Source organism: Asterias rubens, chromosome 5 (assembly GCF_902459465.1).
Source record: "Asterias rubens chromosome 5, eAstRub1.3, whole genome shotgun sequence".
Taxonomy (NCBI): Eukaryota; Metazoa; Echinodermata; class Asteroidea; order Forcipulatida; family Asteriidae; genus Asterias; species Asterias rubens.
The window spans coordinates 16,497,713-16,514,307 of NC_047066.1; the positions used below are offsets into that span (position 1 = coordinate 16,497,713).

Below are 16,595 nucleotides of genomic sequence, written 5' to 3' on the forward strand. Positions count from 1 at the left end.
ATAAGTAGGTGTTTGTTCTTTATGAACCGATGGTGCCGCATACTGCACGCTCATACCATAAGTAGGTGTTTGTTCTTTATGAACCGATGGTGCCGCATACTGCACGCTCATACCATAAGTAGGTGTTTGTTCTTTATGAACCGATGGTGCCGCAAACTGCACGCTCATACCATAAGTAGGTGTTTGTTCTTTATGAACCGATGGTGTCGCAAACTGCACGCTCATACCATAAGTAGGTGTGAATGCTCAAACAATCCTGTAGCTGGTACGCGCATGAAACCAACATAATGCAAAGCACGAAGCTAAACACCAATTAAGTTTCTATTTATGGTGATAATTATTTTCAAAGCTAATAGTCTGGTTCTTACAAATATGACTTAATGCCTTGATTACTGATTATGTGATTCCGGATTGTTTGTGAGTGAAGTTCCTGTTTTTGTCTTGATGTTGTTGTAGGTAGTGAAGGTACTGGATTATCAGCTGGAGTTGAGGATCTGTGTAATGTACTATTGACTATTCCTGCTGGCAGAATATTACATTCTGGCGTAGATTCACTCAATGTGTCTGTTGCTACGGGTAAGCCACCACTCTTAAACACTTATGTTTATTGTTTCCTTCCAACAGTGTTTATCCTTTAAACCTGGGCTGTTGCTTCTCCAAGCTCTACAGCTGGTGTGACTTAAAGGCAGTGGACACTATGGGTAATTACTCAAAACAGGGGTTTCCCTTAACTTTTTTGTTCAGTTGCCCGCCGGGCGAGTCAACCAAAATTCTCGATCGCCTGCAGGTTTTTTCACTAGCCCGCATGTATTTATACACAAAAGTTTCAAAACGGAAAAAAAACAAAAAACGAAAGTGAAGCCCTTTAAAGTGCGTTTTGGAGGATTTTATATCCTAATTTTTACCTTAAATTATCCCTTTTCCATTAACAACAACTTTAATGACTTTGTGGTTAGGGGGTCGGTTGATTTGAACATGTTTTGAAATCTGTTTGCAACAAAATCTTCATGAATCAACGATCAGTCAACAACGCACAACGAGAACTAATTCAATGAACTTTGCCCCCGCAACGCCCTCTATTGGCAAAAGTTGTCCATGTTATTAGAATTCCTCCAAGGCTGTACATTGTGCACAGTCTGCAGGCATTATGCACATCATGCGGCAATTCTTTACTCCGTTCGTAAACGTGTACTGCATTTGAAGTCTAGTCAAGAAGATCATGACCATGGATTTATTAACAGCCTAGCCATCAACGGCCAATCACAGCGGGCGGAGTGTTGGTCAGAATGGACTTTGAACGACTGTGTGTGTTGTGTATGTGCTGTGCATATACTGCATGGACCAGTGGGTGATCGTGTACTGTGAGGATACTCGGCACCATGTGGTATGTGCATCGTGTTTTCAATTGATTGTACGTGTGTTTTCTGAAACGAACGACAGCAATTCAGGTCCCGATCACGGCCAAATTAAATCTAGCAAGTATCTAGAATTGTCAAACTTACTATTTTAAAAGCTTTAGTAAAAGTTTTCTATGGGATTTTGCCACTGAACCCTCTTTTATTATGTGAAAACGAATAATTATTTGACTCGCCCGGCGGGCTAGTGATAAAGGGTTTTCACTCGCCCGCCGCTATTTTCACTCGCATTTGGCGACCGGGCGACCGCTAATTTCGAAACCTGCAAAATAGTTATTAGCACAAAACCTTACTTGGTAACGAGTAATGGGGAGAGGGTGTAGTATAAAACACTATGAGAAATAGCTCCCTCTGAAGTGACGTAGTTTTTTAGAAAGAAGTAATTTTCACCAAATTTGATTTCGAGACCTCAGATTTAGAATTTGAGGTCTCGAAATCAAGCATCTGAAAGCGCACAACTCTGTGTGACAAGGGTGATTTTTCTTTCATTATTATCTCCCAACTTTGATGACCGATTGAGTGAGCTCAAATTTGTATAGGTTTGTTATTTTATGCATATGTTGGTATACACCAAGTGAGAAGACTGGTCTTTGACAATTATATATAGTGTCCAGTGTCTTTAACGAAAATTAATTCCTTACATGTATGTTATAGTTAAAATGCGGTCGCACTAAATACCGACAACTCACGACCCCTCACGACAACTCACGACAACAATTTTTAAATGCACTTTAACAGAACATTTGAACTTAAGTCAATCAATTAATATGTGCACAAGAGTCATCTTCTACACTGCAGGGGCAGGGTAATTTCTGAGGGCTGAGTTTTTTTTGTGTTTTTTTTTTTGTTTTAGCTGCTGTTTTTTTCTTTCTTGTTAGTAACTAAGCCGCCACTCTGGAATTCGAAGTTAAGATAAAAGGGGAGGTTTAAATATAATATTTTTTTTAAACTCCATGAGAGTGAGAGGCACATAAAATGGTAACTAATCATCTTGCATATTGTATCACCCCTGCGGTGTAATGGAATCGTCCAAATACGTCGAAAGACAACATGGCAGACATTTCCGTTCGTTACTAAATTCGGGTTAAAAAACACTTTTTTTACAGTTAAAAATACAATTTTTTCAACAGTTTGAAAGTGATTTGGCTGCATATGACTCTTGTGCATGTATTTAACGGTTAACTTATATTCAAATGTTCTGTTAAAGTACATTTCAAAATTGTTGTCGTGAGTTGTCGTGAGGGGTCGTGAGTTGTCAATATTTAGTGCGACCCTTCAAATGGGAAGATCTTTGGCAAAAGTTGAGACTTTTAATAAGATGCTGCCAACACCATGTACAAGTCGGGTCCAGAATATTTATAATGATAACTGGATTTATATAGCGCCAAAATACCAAAGGATGCAAGGCGCTTAAAGTTTGTTTATATCATTCAAAATATATTGTTATTTTTATGTATTTCTGGTAATAAAACAAACAAAAGATGCCTCATACGTAAGTAAACTTATTCATTGTAGCTCGCAAGCCTGAAAAAATCTGTAAAAAATGGTGCTTGTATGAGCCAGAAACACTGGGGGTTTGTGCTACTCTTTCACAAGCGTTTTGGGTTGTTTTACATGCACCATCACTCCTAGTTCACAGGACTTACTGCTTAATGTCCCATCCGAAAGACAAAGCAATTACATAATACATGTATATCATGCTCAAGGACGACAGTGTCAAGGTTAGGTCTGGAACCCACACTCTACTGATCAGAAACATCACAGCTTGAGTCTGGTGCTCTTCAATCCACGATGTTATTCTTCAGATGATGTTTTAAAATTGGGAGCATACATGTATGAACATGATGAATGTTTGAGCTAAAACACAATGTTGTATAGTGAATTACTATCTGTTTGACTGGTTGTTACTTTCTCTCATTCTTCAATCTTTCATACATGTACATGCAGAGATACCAACATACACGATTTGGGCGTAGCAAATACGATTTCGAGACGTGACTACGACGCTACGATAATACTCAATAAAACACACTAAACAAGCCGGCCAATATAATTTTATTAAATCGTACAATACATGCAAACAACTAATGAACTATTAAGTGGAAATAAAAATTAAGAAAAATATCAAAACAATTGTAACAGAAAAGAAAAAAACACTTTTAATTTTAGAACGCAGTGTTGAATAATAGCGGCGAATTCACTCGAACAATGTACGTGTCTCGACGGCATGATTGTTGCGTGCCCTCCCCCGCTGGCTGGCCGGCTGGCTGAGTGTGCATTTTTTACGCTAGTGCATTTCTGCAAGATCGTACCCATTGATCTCTATTACACGATGGGGGGAATAGTGCACACGTGCGTGGGGAATGAGGTTGTGTGTGAGCTAACGTGTCACAGTAACCTCATTCCTCATGTATCCACTATTATTGTGCCCACGCTGGCTGTACATGTACTTTATCGAAGCTTGGCAAAAAAAGTACGAAAGAATGGCGACAAAAAAAGGAGACCTTCTGAACAAAAATACCTTCAACTGAGTGGCCTGTGAGGTCTAAGCTAGACAGTTTCCATGTTTTCCTACCAGTAATTGTAGCGCCGATGTCCAGACACTGCCCAGACAATGCCCAAAATACGGACACGTATTTTTTGCCCAAAATCCGGACACGTTTTTTTTTTTTTTCCTCCTCACTCTCCCAATAGCTTGTTGTTGCGTTTCTGATCATTAAAACAAAAACATTTAAGTAAGGCCACCCTTTTTTATGTTACCTTTAAGTAAGGCCACCCTTTTTTATGTTACATTTATTTTTGAAACATAGTCAGAAGATGAGGGAAATCAGGGTTTTTTTCAAGTTTTTTTTCACTGGCCATTATAAACATTTGTAGCTGTTCTGTTGATGCATACAGGTAATTGTTATTTCACAACAATGCCTGAAAATGAGCTAATTAGCATTGTAGAGAGTAATAGAAAGATCGGTTTAGGGAGCCCAAGATGCGCTCGCCCTTAACATTTGGGAGATGCTACTCTTTTTTAAAATTCAATGTTGGCATCTCTGTACATGTACACAGGTCTATAATTCTCTTTCTTTGCACTTGATTCTGTTCAGGTATTCTGCTTCAGTCATTGCTCCAAGGTAGACGATGATAACAAGAGGATGATTGTTCAAGAACTTGGTTTATATACACAGGACAACACAGCACGGAACATCATGTCTCTACCATGCTTGACATCATTCCAGGAAGCGTAGGCCTACAAGGTTAATGCTAGTTTTTATTTTTTTAGAACGACCTGTTCTATGAGTTTTAATACAGTAGCCCAATATATTTCCTATTCAAGGTTTTCTTTCAGTACGTAGAATTTTGTATTTTTTTGTTTGACCCTTTTGTTTACTAACCATTTCCTAGTGACCAGTTGAATTATTCCTTTCTGAAAAGTCATTATTAGAAGGAAGAAAGATTACTATGTAGCACAGCCACATAGTATTTGTCACCAGAGAAGAAACCAACTAAACTTTGATCAAATATCTGTACAAAATAGAACTCCACTTTTGTTGATGGCTGTTTATGGTCTTCATGGATGAAAGCAGAAAACACTCTGAAACCGTTTAATGATTTGCTGGATGAGCTGGAATCAAAGTATGATTTGGAAGCTAGTTAATGAAAAACTGCAAATTGTCTCGGCTTTATTTGATATAAATGACACAATTTTTGGCTGAACAAGAAGATTATTTACTGTTCAATGTAAGATTTGTTCCTTCTAGTTTTTTTTTCTTTGTTGTTTTTGTGGAGGGGGTAGGAATATTTATAGCTCCATGATTTCACAAAGTCAAAATGTCATGATGAAGACGCGACCATATGCGCGGTTGTATGGAAAAAAATTCAACTCTAAATTCAGTTTCAGAAAGTTTACTTTCAAAAACGGTTTTACACGTTTACAAAAATAACTGTTATTATTACACACACTGCTTAGATATTATAACATCTAGGATACCATGGAGTCCATACAAAACTATGTGACAGTATGATCATGAAGGAAGGATTCCTCATGGGTGCATGTCATGAATTCTTATTTACTTTTGTATTTTTTTATGCTGATTAGTCCCACAAAATACACAAACTACTTCATATTTCACACAAAATACAAAAATCCACATGAGGCTTGATTACTGCCAGGACTCTATGTCATCGCTCTGCGAGCACTTTCACACTACAAAATTATATTGGCCCACCAAATTTTGTGCCGGGCCATTCATTCTTTGTTTTAAATGTCCCTGCTGGCTAATTGCAAGTTAATTGAATTTCAACCCTCGCAGTTGGGCCGTTTTCTGCAGCAATCTTTACAGTTTATGAAGACTGGTGGACTTACCTAAGGACATGTAAATGCAGCAGCCTCATTATTGGGAGATTCGCAGGATTGAGGATTCAAAGTCATTGACATAAGTTGGGGGGGGGGGGGTACTAGCGAAGCACCCCTACATTTTAGTTGCATGGTGCATGGTGGCCAAGATAAAAAAGGGCTGAACTGGAGTTGAACGATAGATCATCTCCGACTTTCATATTTTCTTTTGTTTGAACTTGTCTACATTCATATTCCCCATGACTGTGTGTGGGGTCCCTTCCTGATTGGAGTTCCTTAATTCTGCTTAGGGGATGAATGCCATGCTATTTTGTGTCCGTCTCGTCCTTCCCAATGTGTTTTCCTGTGCATGGATGGGTTAAGCAAAACGGCCTCAGCGTTCTTGCACTTTCTAATCTCCAGAATTCCATAACCTTTACATCAAGCATTCCCTTACTTTTCAATGACTTTTCCCAGACATCAAGTACTTACTACCTTACACATGTATGTGTTTTTCTGGGCATTAAATTGAATACCAATTGATTTCTCAACCTTTTCTACTTTGGAAGTTTTGTCTTTGGCAGTGGTCTGAGACTATTCAACTAAGAAATCAATGTTATTTGTCCAGTTGACACTTCAATCCCTACTTTAGCTGACTCTTGTAGGTTCTTAGTTTCATTCTGAAGTCTAGTTCTCTTTGCTTTAAGTTTTTTTCTTCTAGCATTCCCTTCCTCTTGTTTTCATTCTTGGCCTTCACCATGTTAATTTTTACATTTCTGTGCATCAGTGCAGGCACGGTGCTTTGCATTACGAGCTGCAGACACCCACTAGCAAGGATTTCTCAATGGTAATGATCTGAAGACTCTTGATCCGCTAGCAAGGATTTCTCAATGGTAATGATCTGAAGACTCTTGATCCGCTAGCAAGGATTTCTCAATGGTAATGATCTGAAGACTCTTGATCCGCTAAGTTCTGCATATAGATCTTACGATGTTGGCAATGGGTATTGTTCATAGTCAACGGCTTGATTGATTGTGATTTTGTAGTCACCGCAGAGTCGAACGGTTTTGTCAGCCTTGGGCACAACTACTACTGGTGTTGCCCAATCGCTAATAATATTGGCATTGAAAAACATGCCCGCTCTCTCCATGTATGCTTCCAATGTAACCCGTGGACGCCACCATGTTGCGTGACTCTTGACCCGTATTAGCATACAATCACAAAAGTTCTCCAACCGAGCATGTGTGGAACGGTGCGTCGCTGGTTGTACTGTGTTAGCACAAACACCTGTGCTGAACTTTCGTCAAAGTGTCGAGTTAGTCCGCTCAATAAACACTGATAATTTGCAGTTTTGGCCGGTGTAACAAATCCACCTAAAATCTGGCTGTACTAAGGCTATACTAGCTTAAGGTGATCTTGACGAAAATATCATACCGTCTGAAATCCCTTCTTCGTCGCCAATGTAATGTCTAAGGACACTAAATAAGTGAAACATGTAGTGACATACTTGCCAGTATCATGAGTGCTTTATTACAGTAATGCAGTGCGCATGCTCAACTTCTGCTCATTAGCATATACACATTAACATAATGTAGGAATACATTACAACACCTTTCGGTCATCTGTATTCATCTTGTTCTCAATCATGGCAAGCATATGGTTGTTGTCCAAATCATGTGGTCTTCTGGCTTCTTTTAGAATGTTAAAGCTCCATGTATGCTTTACTAGATGAACGAGCCCACAGAACCGACTATACATATAGGTGTTCAGCAGTTAAATCTAAAAACTAGAGTTTTACCAGAACTTGATTAAGAGTTCTACTCCTCTTGGTGCAAATGCTCTTGTGTTCTTCTTTCTTGGCTGCTTTCCATTATCTTTACACACTGCACTCATCAGGTATACATTGATCATTTCCCGTCTGGAGATCCTCGTCACTGCCACAGTAAAAGCACAGGGAAGGCGCTATTTTTTGGGGTCGTCACATGTGTGTTTGTCATTCACATGAACCACATTGAAGGTAGGATCATCATCACTGTGTAGCAAACAAGTACCACAAGAATACAAACAGCATATTGTTCTTGTTCTAGTTGCTGTCTTTACTCAGATTTCAGTAAACGCACCGTCACCAGACCAATTCAAATCAGGTCAATTAAAATCTTCAATCAGTATCAAATCATGTCTGTTGTGTTGCACTCGCATTGACTCGGGAGATGGCTGAACTGAGTAAAAAAGTCCAACGGTACATTTTTTTCTAGAAGAAACACTTTGTTCAATCCATAGGTTAATGATTTTAAAGTTTTTGTGATGTATTTTGTAAGTTTTAGTATTTTTTTTTATAATGAATCCAACCGTATGTGGTTGCAAATAAAATTAACTTTACCTTACCTTACCACATTAGTTCACAATCATTCCTTTCAAACTGGGAAAGTCGTCAGGAGATAATCAAATTGTTCACCAACGTCAAAAGTGCCCCTCCTCTCTTGTTGTTTCTGTCACGCCGATGTATGGAGAAGTCTTAAAGGATAGTTCATCGTCGAGAACGTGCTGGTTTAAGCAGGTTTCCCATAAGCAAACCACTTGGAAGTTATTGCTTAAGATGTTGGCATGTTTAGCTGATTTGTAGTCAACCATCTTGTTTTTTAAACTCCGAACATTCTGGTAGTAAAGGGCACCATTTGATGACTTTGAGGATTCGTTTTAGGGCCTGGATTAAGTTAAATATCCCCAGCTAGCAATGGTAGGAATACTCAAATGCAAAAAGTGGCAAGATGGTTTAGGATATAGTAAAACATGATTGCCAATGTTCCTGCAGTTTGATGAGCTCATAATGAATGAACAGATTACAACAACAATGACAGTCATGAGGTAATATTAACAATAACTTATTGAACTTACATTGCGCTCTCTACAGGACCAGCCTGTTCGAGAGCGCATAACAATTAAACACAATTCCAGTTTTAAAAAAAATTAAATTATGAAAATTAATCCATTCGAAAACAATCAAATGTAAAAATCCATTAAAAAGTTACAGCAAATAACGATCAGTGAAAATTACATCAAACATTTACAAGCAAATTGCACAAAGATCATAAAAACTGTCACCCACACATTATAAAAGTGTAATTACTGATCGTAAGCCTCCCTAAACAAGTGGGTCTTTAATTTGGCCTTGAAGGACCCCAGCAAAATACCTCCTCGTAAACAAGGCGGTAGTGCATTCCACAACTTTGGAGCAACCGACAGTGAGAAGATCACAAACATAGTCAAGAGCTTAACAATGTATACATTTAAAAACAAGCAATAACAATTTAAAATAAATGTGAACTTTAATTGGCAGCCAATGCAGTTCCTTCAGGATGGGGGTTATATGACAAAATCTGTTTGTATTTCCAACTAGCCTTGCAGCAGCGTTCTGAACTCTTTGTAAGTGGAAGACTATAAAACAAGCCGTTACAATAATCGAGACGGCTAATAAAATAATAAGAGAATTGTGAGATAAATGTTTACTTAAGTGCTTTATATTATGGAGATAGTAAAAAACTAGTATAGAGCAGACTTTAGTAATATGAAAACGCAGACTTCATCTTTGAGCTTGATTTCCCCTTGGCTTTGGGTTTCTTTCAGTAGGTTGTTTAATGGTCGTGCGATGCGAGAAAAGTCCTGGATGTAACTGCGGTAGTAGCCCAGTAGTCCAAGTAACTTCCTGACATCTCCAACAGTCTCTGGTCACTTTTCGCTGAGGGACCGAACAGCAGATATGTCAGATGGATCAAGTCGATGACCTTCTGCTGATACCAGTCGACCCAGGTAGCGTACTTCACTTTGAAAGAACTCGCACTTGTTGGGTCTTAACATGCTTCTGTAAACGCTTCAGGACCTGCCGTAGATGAACAAGGTGGGCTTGAAAGTTGTCGCTAAACAACAAAACATCGTCAAGGTAGGTCATGGCAGTTTCAACATTGAGTCCATCAAGGCAAGTCTCCATAAATCGCTCGAAAACTGCTGGTGCATTTGTCAACCCAAATGGAATCCTGACCCATTCGTAAAGTCCCCAAGGTGTGATGAAAGCTGTGAGTGGACAACTTTGTTCTGATATAAAACCCTGGTGATATGCTTTACCTTGGTCGAGGGTAAACCATTGGTTGCCGCCTAGGCTGTCCAACACGTCCTTGATTCGAGGGATTGGCTGACGATCAGGAATAGTTTTCTGGTTTAACTCTCTGTAGTCAACACAGAGTCTGAGACTTCCATCTTTTTTCCGAACACACACTACTGTTGATGAGTATGGAGAAGAAGACTTCCTGATCCGTCACGGCTGATTAGGTCTGCCAGGTACGTCCAGACTTCCTGGTACAGTGGGCGGGGCATTGAAGTGTACGTGTTTCTGACGGGTTCCTCATCACGTAGCCGAATCTCCATCTTCAAGTCGGGGACACGTCCCAGATCCGAGTCATCTTTAGCAAAAGCGGCTGACTCCTCTCAAAGAAGCTTCTCGGCAGCAGACCTCTGTGAGGTTGTCAGATGACTCAGGTTTACAGGGGGAATCCATTCCTTCACGGTGGAGATACTGGAAACAGTGGTTTCTCTTTGCTTGGGTGATGGTGTCGATGTCTTCAGCATAGAGGGTTGCACATGATGTCTCTGTCTGTGGAGTTCGTCACTCGGATTACGGTTGCCGTACCTGTTATGAGATTCACCACTGATTCCTCTACCTGAAGACCTTCCGGCCAATGCTGTTCAACGTCTGGTATGAACAGTCCTTCTATCTTGCCATTTGTCAAGCCAGCTCGTGCCAAACATCGAATACCAAAGTTGCTGTGTTTGTGTATCATAATGTTCTGCCTCCCAGATTTGACACTGCAGACTTCTTCTGGATCATTAGCCTGAATCAAGTGAACCAACTTTCAGGCCTCAACCTTTAGCTTCAGAGGGGCAAGGCCACTTGGCCTCAAAAGCTCCAAAAAAGAAAGGGGCACCAAGGCCAACTGAAAGGGCACCAAGGCCACTTTCAAACCTTTACTTGTTGATGATTACATGTATGTTATTATACTTTCCACTGATTTCAAGATGGTGGTCAACTTTCCAACCCATATTTATTTCTATGTCGCTGTTTACATGCTGTGCGATTGAAATTGAATAAAAAAAATAAAATAATTGTTGCTGAATTGTTTACATTTTTTTTTTTGCAGCACTCGCATTGCAAACTATTACCCCAGTAGTTAACTTACCCCATTTTACCCCCCTCCCCTTATTAATCGACTTAATTAAACTCCCTTCTGCTCATCTGAAAACAAATCATTGCCCCAGAACAAAGAATTGTTGAAAAAATCATACAGAAAAAATATTGAGAAAATGAATTCCCTGCATGCTAATCTGAAGAAAAAAGATCAATTAGTCTCTGGCTCACCAGAAAAAAAGAAAGTCGCAAGGCAGGCAAATCACTGGTGGGTCACAAACATTAATCCAGTACAAGCCTTGGACACCAGCACAATAGCCAGGAGAAAAACTGTAATCTGTAGCAATCTACCGATGAGGTTTGTCACCTTCTGATGTTGTCTGGGTGTGATGTGGTATATGGAAGTAATGGGTCGGGGGTCTCGATCCTGCTGGTGTGGTTGGGACTGTCTTTCTCTCCTGGCTACTCCCTGTCCCGCGGACGTAACCTTGAACCATTTCCCTGGTGTGTACGGTCTCTGCTTCTCCGACATCCACGAGCAAAGTGTTCTGATCACCCATACTTGAAGCAGTGGTGACAGTCAGAGCCGGTTCCCGTTTCTTGACGCTTGTGGCATCCTTGACGAACTCGGGATGAAGGTATCAAATTGTGATGGTTGCTGTTGTGGTGTCCTCTGGAATGATTCTTGGAGTGCTTGGCCTTTCAATGAACTTAGCTCTGCAATCCCTGCTTTCAGCTCTGCAATCTCTGTCATCAGTAGTCCTGGTTTTGCTGGCATGGTCTGTTTGTCCTTTACTTCAGACTTCATTCATGGTGGCTGCTTTGTTTTGGGTGAGTTTCTGCCGTCTTTCTTCTTCCAGGCTGGAGAACACATTAATCTTTTCAAAGAGCAATTCATCAGATGTCTTTGGTTCATCCAGGTAGGGTCAGAGTTCTGTCTTTATGGCATCGCTCCTCAAGCCAGTCAATATGGTATGGCGAAACATCTCTGGCACAGGGTGCGGATCGTAGCTGGAATCTGGAATCACTTTCCTGGCTAGCAAACAGGACTGGCCTAGGCTGACTCCCTATCTCCCTATCAGCGGGGAGAGTTGTTTATAGAGATCTGTCGCATCTCTCTCCTGGTAGTGCGATCTTATGATTCGTTGAAGACTGGGTAGAGAGATCTCGCTGCGTCCTTCCAGGTAGAGGTCCAAGACAGGAACCTTGTGGTATATCACAGGTAACATCAAACTTGTCCGAACTGGTTTCCTCTATCACTATACATTGACTCCTGCCAGTTAAATATGAAGAAAACCAATCTAGAGCAATTCCACTTATCCCAAATTTAGACCTCGGACGACTACGTAAAGTGTTATGGTTAACAGTATCAAATGCTGCGCTGCACTAAGGTCAAATAAAGTAAGAACAACAACATGTTAACTTCATTTTCATGAGATTGTGCTGTGTATACTTGATTAAGTGCTGTTTCGGTGCTGTGATTCATACGGTAAGCGGACTGAAGAGGAGGATACATTATTATTAGCAGTTAAATGATCATGAACTTGATTAAAAACAGTTCTCTCAATCAGTTTTTAAACAAAAGAAAGATTGCTAATAATATAATATAATAACAAATTCTTATATAGCGCATTTCACAATAATGCGCGGTAAGTAGCAGGCACATGATCATGGTTATGTTTGTTCAACATAAGTGTACATTGACTCTTTCCAATTTTTCGGGAAGCCACAAATGAGCAATGCATTGATGACTCTATAGTAAACGTTTGAAGCAAGACATCTATGCAATCAACTACAACAGGTGTTGGCATTGGGTCAAGAGAGCAAGATTGATGTGCAGAGTGCACCCAGAGCTTGTACCAGTATCAGATGAATACTTACAAGTACCACATATCATCCCATCCAGCTTAGCGTGGATTTGATAAATTTTCCCGACGAAGAACTGACCCAAGTCATTAGCAAAAGTAACCTTATCTTCAAACGGTGGTAAAGGAATATCAATATTTGTCTTGAGTAAAGATTTTCCTAAGATCATAATAATATATATAAGATCAGAACAATTATCATTTATGACATTATAGTAAAACTTCTTTCTGGCTCTAACAACAAGAGTAGTAACAGAGTTCCTCCATGCCTTGAAGATGTTTAAATCAGAAACTGCTCTTGTCCCATGCCATCTGCGTTCAGCCCTCCTTCTCATTATCTTGGCAGCTTTGATGTCAATATTATACCAGGGTACAAGAGGCCTGAAGGAAATGGTTTGAGTAAGAATGTCTATCCAAGGCTTCTGCGAGGGTAACATTATAATAGTAAGAATGTCTATCCAAGGCTTCTGCGAGAGTAAGAATGTCTATCCAAGGCTTCTGCGAGAGTAAGAATGTCTATCCAAGGCTTCTGCGAGGGTAACATTATAACTTGCCATTAACTCATTTAGATGGTGAGGAGGGTTGATGCACAAATCTGATACCAAAAGCTCATTTCTCAGCCGCTCCATGTTGATGTTATTAATTTTCCTACAAGGAAATGACACTCATTGGATACAGTAACTATAACGCTACTCGATTTCTCTCAAAAATATTTGAATTAAAAAACAGACCTCAGCTGAGGTCGCGAATTCAAGGCATCTGAAAGCACACAACTTGTGCGACAAGGGTGTTTTTTCTTCCATTATTCTCTCACAACTTCGACGACCAATTGAGTTCAATTTTTCATGGATTTGTTATTATATGCATATACATGTATGTTGGGATAAACCATGTAACACCAAGTAAGAATGAATGCTGGTCTTTGACAATTATCAAAGGTGTCCAGTGTCTTTAAGCTCTCTGATAGTCAGAACCGACTAAAGTGACTACACCAGTCACGATAACAAATTACATAACAACTTCTGACATCTTCATGGTGGCTATTGGTTTGTACACAGAGCATGGTTGAAGTGTAAGTGCTTTTTCAAAGGTTTCACAATTTGAAGGTACATGTAGCTTCGAGAAATCTGAACAAATTATGGTCAGCTAAGATGGTATATATATGCAGGGAAGGTCGTTTGGGAAAAAAAGTCAATAAGAAAATGGGTTCAAGGACCACTTATGACATACAACCATACTGTAATAAGTTAAAGTTTCAGTCAGTGTCATACTTTTCGCCTTTAATAAACTGTAGGTTAATCTCTTCTTTAACAACCAGGACAAAAAAGAACAATTTAGAAAGAAAAAAATGTACCAGCGATAATTAGGTTAACCGAGTCCTTGGTCGCAGTTGCATCTTCATCATGGTAGCTTAACATGCTGCCCCCCCCCCTCCCACCACACACACACACTCAGCTCATCAAGTCATTTGCCAGTTTTTGTGGTTCTTGGAACGTTGAAGAATATCTTCTATGGCAATTCCACGAGGCTTACTCTATAATTTTTTAAAGAAATTATGACCATGTTTTGTTTGTGGTATGTTAAAATAGAGCAAAATGCTTTGCAGCAAACACTAGAATTTGAACAGAGCTGTCTTCAATAAAATAAATAAAAACATCTGGCCTTTTGTTTGGGACTTGCAAACAGCATCACTGAAGTTGATGGTCTTGATGTTGATGAAGGAGGTGGACTGGGGGAGCAAGGCTGATGTTTCAACAATACTTTACAAAGGATATTTGATTGTGTGGTATCTTTGCAACCCTTGAATTAGTTAAAAGCAACCCTCAAGTTCTTTGCTGTTTTGTTCCCACACTTAAATTAGTTAAAAGCAACCCTCAAAGTTCTTTGCTGTTTTGTTCCCACACTTAAATGTTGTCGGCCCTGTTCCACAAACAGGCAACCAAGTTTAAGTTTGTTTAAGGAAAATTTTGTATTTTATGTTTTTTAAGAACACCTATTAAGTTGCCCCAGCTTTTCATCTGTTTGCAGCGTGTTCTACGTAGATGTTTATTTATTTATTTATTGACTACAGTGCTGTATTGCATGGATTGAGTATCGCAAGTTAACTACTTCGAGTTGAGAACACTATCGGAAAAAATTAACACTCATTTGCTTTGAGACAATATACTTTACATCCTTTATTATTTACAAATAAAATTTACAATGTACAGTATATTTAAAGAAATAGAGTGAGCAAGTCTTCTATGTATTCAAACATTTTTACTTGTTGCGGTGTACAGGTTTGCTTCATTAACTTGTAGAAGCAATGTACACCATGTACATGGCACCACCGTGCTCCCAAAAATGTTTGAATATGCGCGACACTTGTAAGGTCTATGATGATAATGTAAACAAAACCAGTGTTTTATCATTGTACATATAGAAATAAATAAAATACATATTGAAATGTCTAAAAACCAAACTCATTGTCAAGTATTTATTGCAATAGTTAAGCCCCTTCCCATAAAAACAAATAAAATTGAATTCTTTTTTCAAATCAATTTAAGACAAACACAAAATACATGTAGTTCATCATGTTCAGTGTATTTCATCACACTTTTCTGTGATTGAGCATATTTTACAATTTAGCTGCGTGTACAAAATCCATAGACCCCCCAACACAGCATGCAACATTATTATGTTCTGTTACACCATTGTTGCAGATTCCTCTTCTAACATTATCCAACAAAATTGTCACAAAAGCCGACGAACAGTGGCGAATGATTTATAAACAACAATGGCGGTCATTGGCACACCTAGTGACAACCATATTACAACCTTTGAGACCGGAGCTGTTTCCAATGTTATACAAGGTGTTGCTAATGACCAATGGTGGGTGCAATCAAGATAGGAACCCTGTGAGACACTCAGCCATACGAGTACGTCTTTGTAGTATTTCACATGATTGGTTGTCCACCAATAAACATTCACCATCTATTGAGAGCAGGAACTGTTGGTCAAAGTCATGCATCCTTATCAAGTTACAGAAACATTACTTGAAGCAGGCACAGCATTGGTAAAGTTAAACAAATAAATGTGCACAGATTGGCATAAAATTCACATTGTGCAAAGATGGTGATAATGGAAAACATTTTGAGAGAAAAAGTAAAACAATTAGAGAACATAGGTTTTTTTATTCCACGATGTCTTTGAGACTCTGATGAACTATGTAACTTAAATTTTCACAGGTTTGTTTTTAGTTCATGTAATGGTGGGTCAACATACCAACCCTTGTCACATGTAAGTTAACAAAGTGTGTTTAGGTTGCTACATGTACCAATGCCAATGTGAAGGAAACCTCTACTCCTAGACAAAAGGCTGGTCAATAAGAATTGTGATCTAGAGAAGTGGCTCTAGAGAAGTTCACATGAAGTTGTTGAATAATCAAGTCAATTTCCAATAGGTGGGGTCCAAATGGAACAAAACCTCAGGTTTAAAGGGTGTACAATGACATTAAGTACAACTTTTCAAAAGACTTTTCAAGCCTAACTATTTTAACAAAAAAATACAGAAAAAAATGAAGTAGAAACAATAATCATGCATAACATTAGTGATCGGCCTCGTTGAAAATTGGATGCATAAATCAAAAATGCAAAATTCCACTGTAGCTTGTGTAAAATTTATCCCAAAAATTTAAAGCGTAGATAAAAGCTTTCAAATTACGGAGTTGCGTAACAGAACAGGGTTCGATATGGATCAACTAATCAGAATCAAGAATTCAAGTTTTCTTGAGGATAAACTAAATTGTCCCATGTTACCCTTTTACTCAAATT

The 16,595-nt window shown here is 39.0% G+C and overlaps 1 protein-coding gene across 3 annotated transcripts in view; it reads left to right on the plus strand.

Annotated features, from left to right (window-relative positions):
* LOC117290302 (rRNA methyltransferase 1, mitochondrial-like) overlaps positions 1-13,554 on the plus strand; it is a 42,732-nt gene extending 29,178 nt beyond the window's left edge. For 2 of the 3 annotated variants that reach the window (XM_033771616.1, XM_033771617.1), the window contains 2 exons: positions 457-576; positions 4,514-13,554. In XM_033771616.1, coding sequence (XP_033627507.1) covers positions 457-576; positions 4,514-4,551 — 158 coding nt within the window. In that variant the 3' untranslated portion in view covers positions 4,552-13,554. The remainder of the gene's footprint in view (positions 1-456; positions 577-4,513) is intronic. The other variant, XM_033771618.1, reaches the window with a different exon arrangement.
* The last annotated feature ends 3,041 nt before the right edge of the window (positions 13,555-16,595 follow it).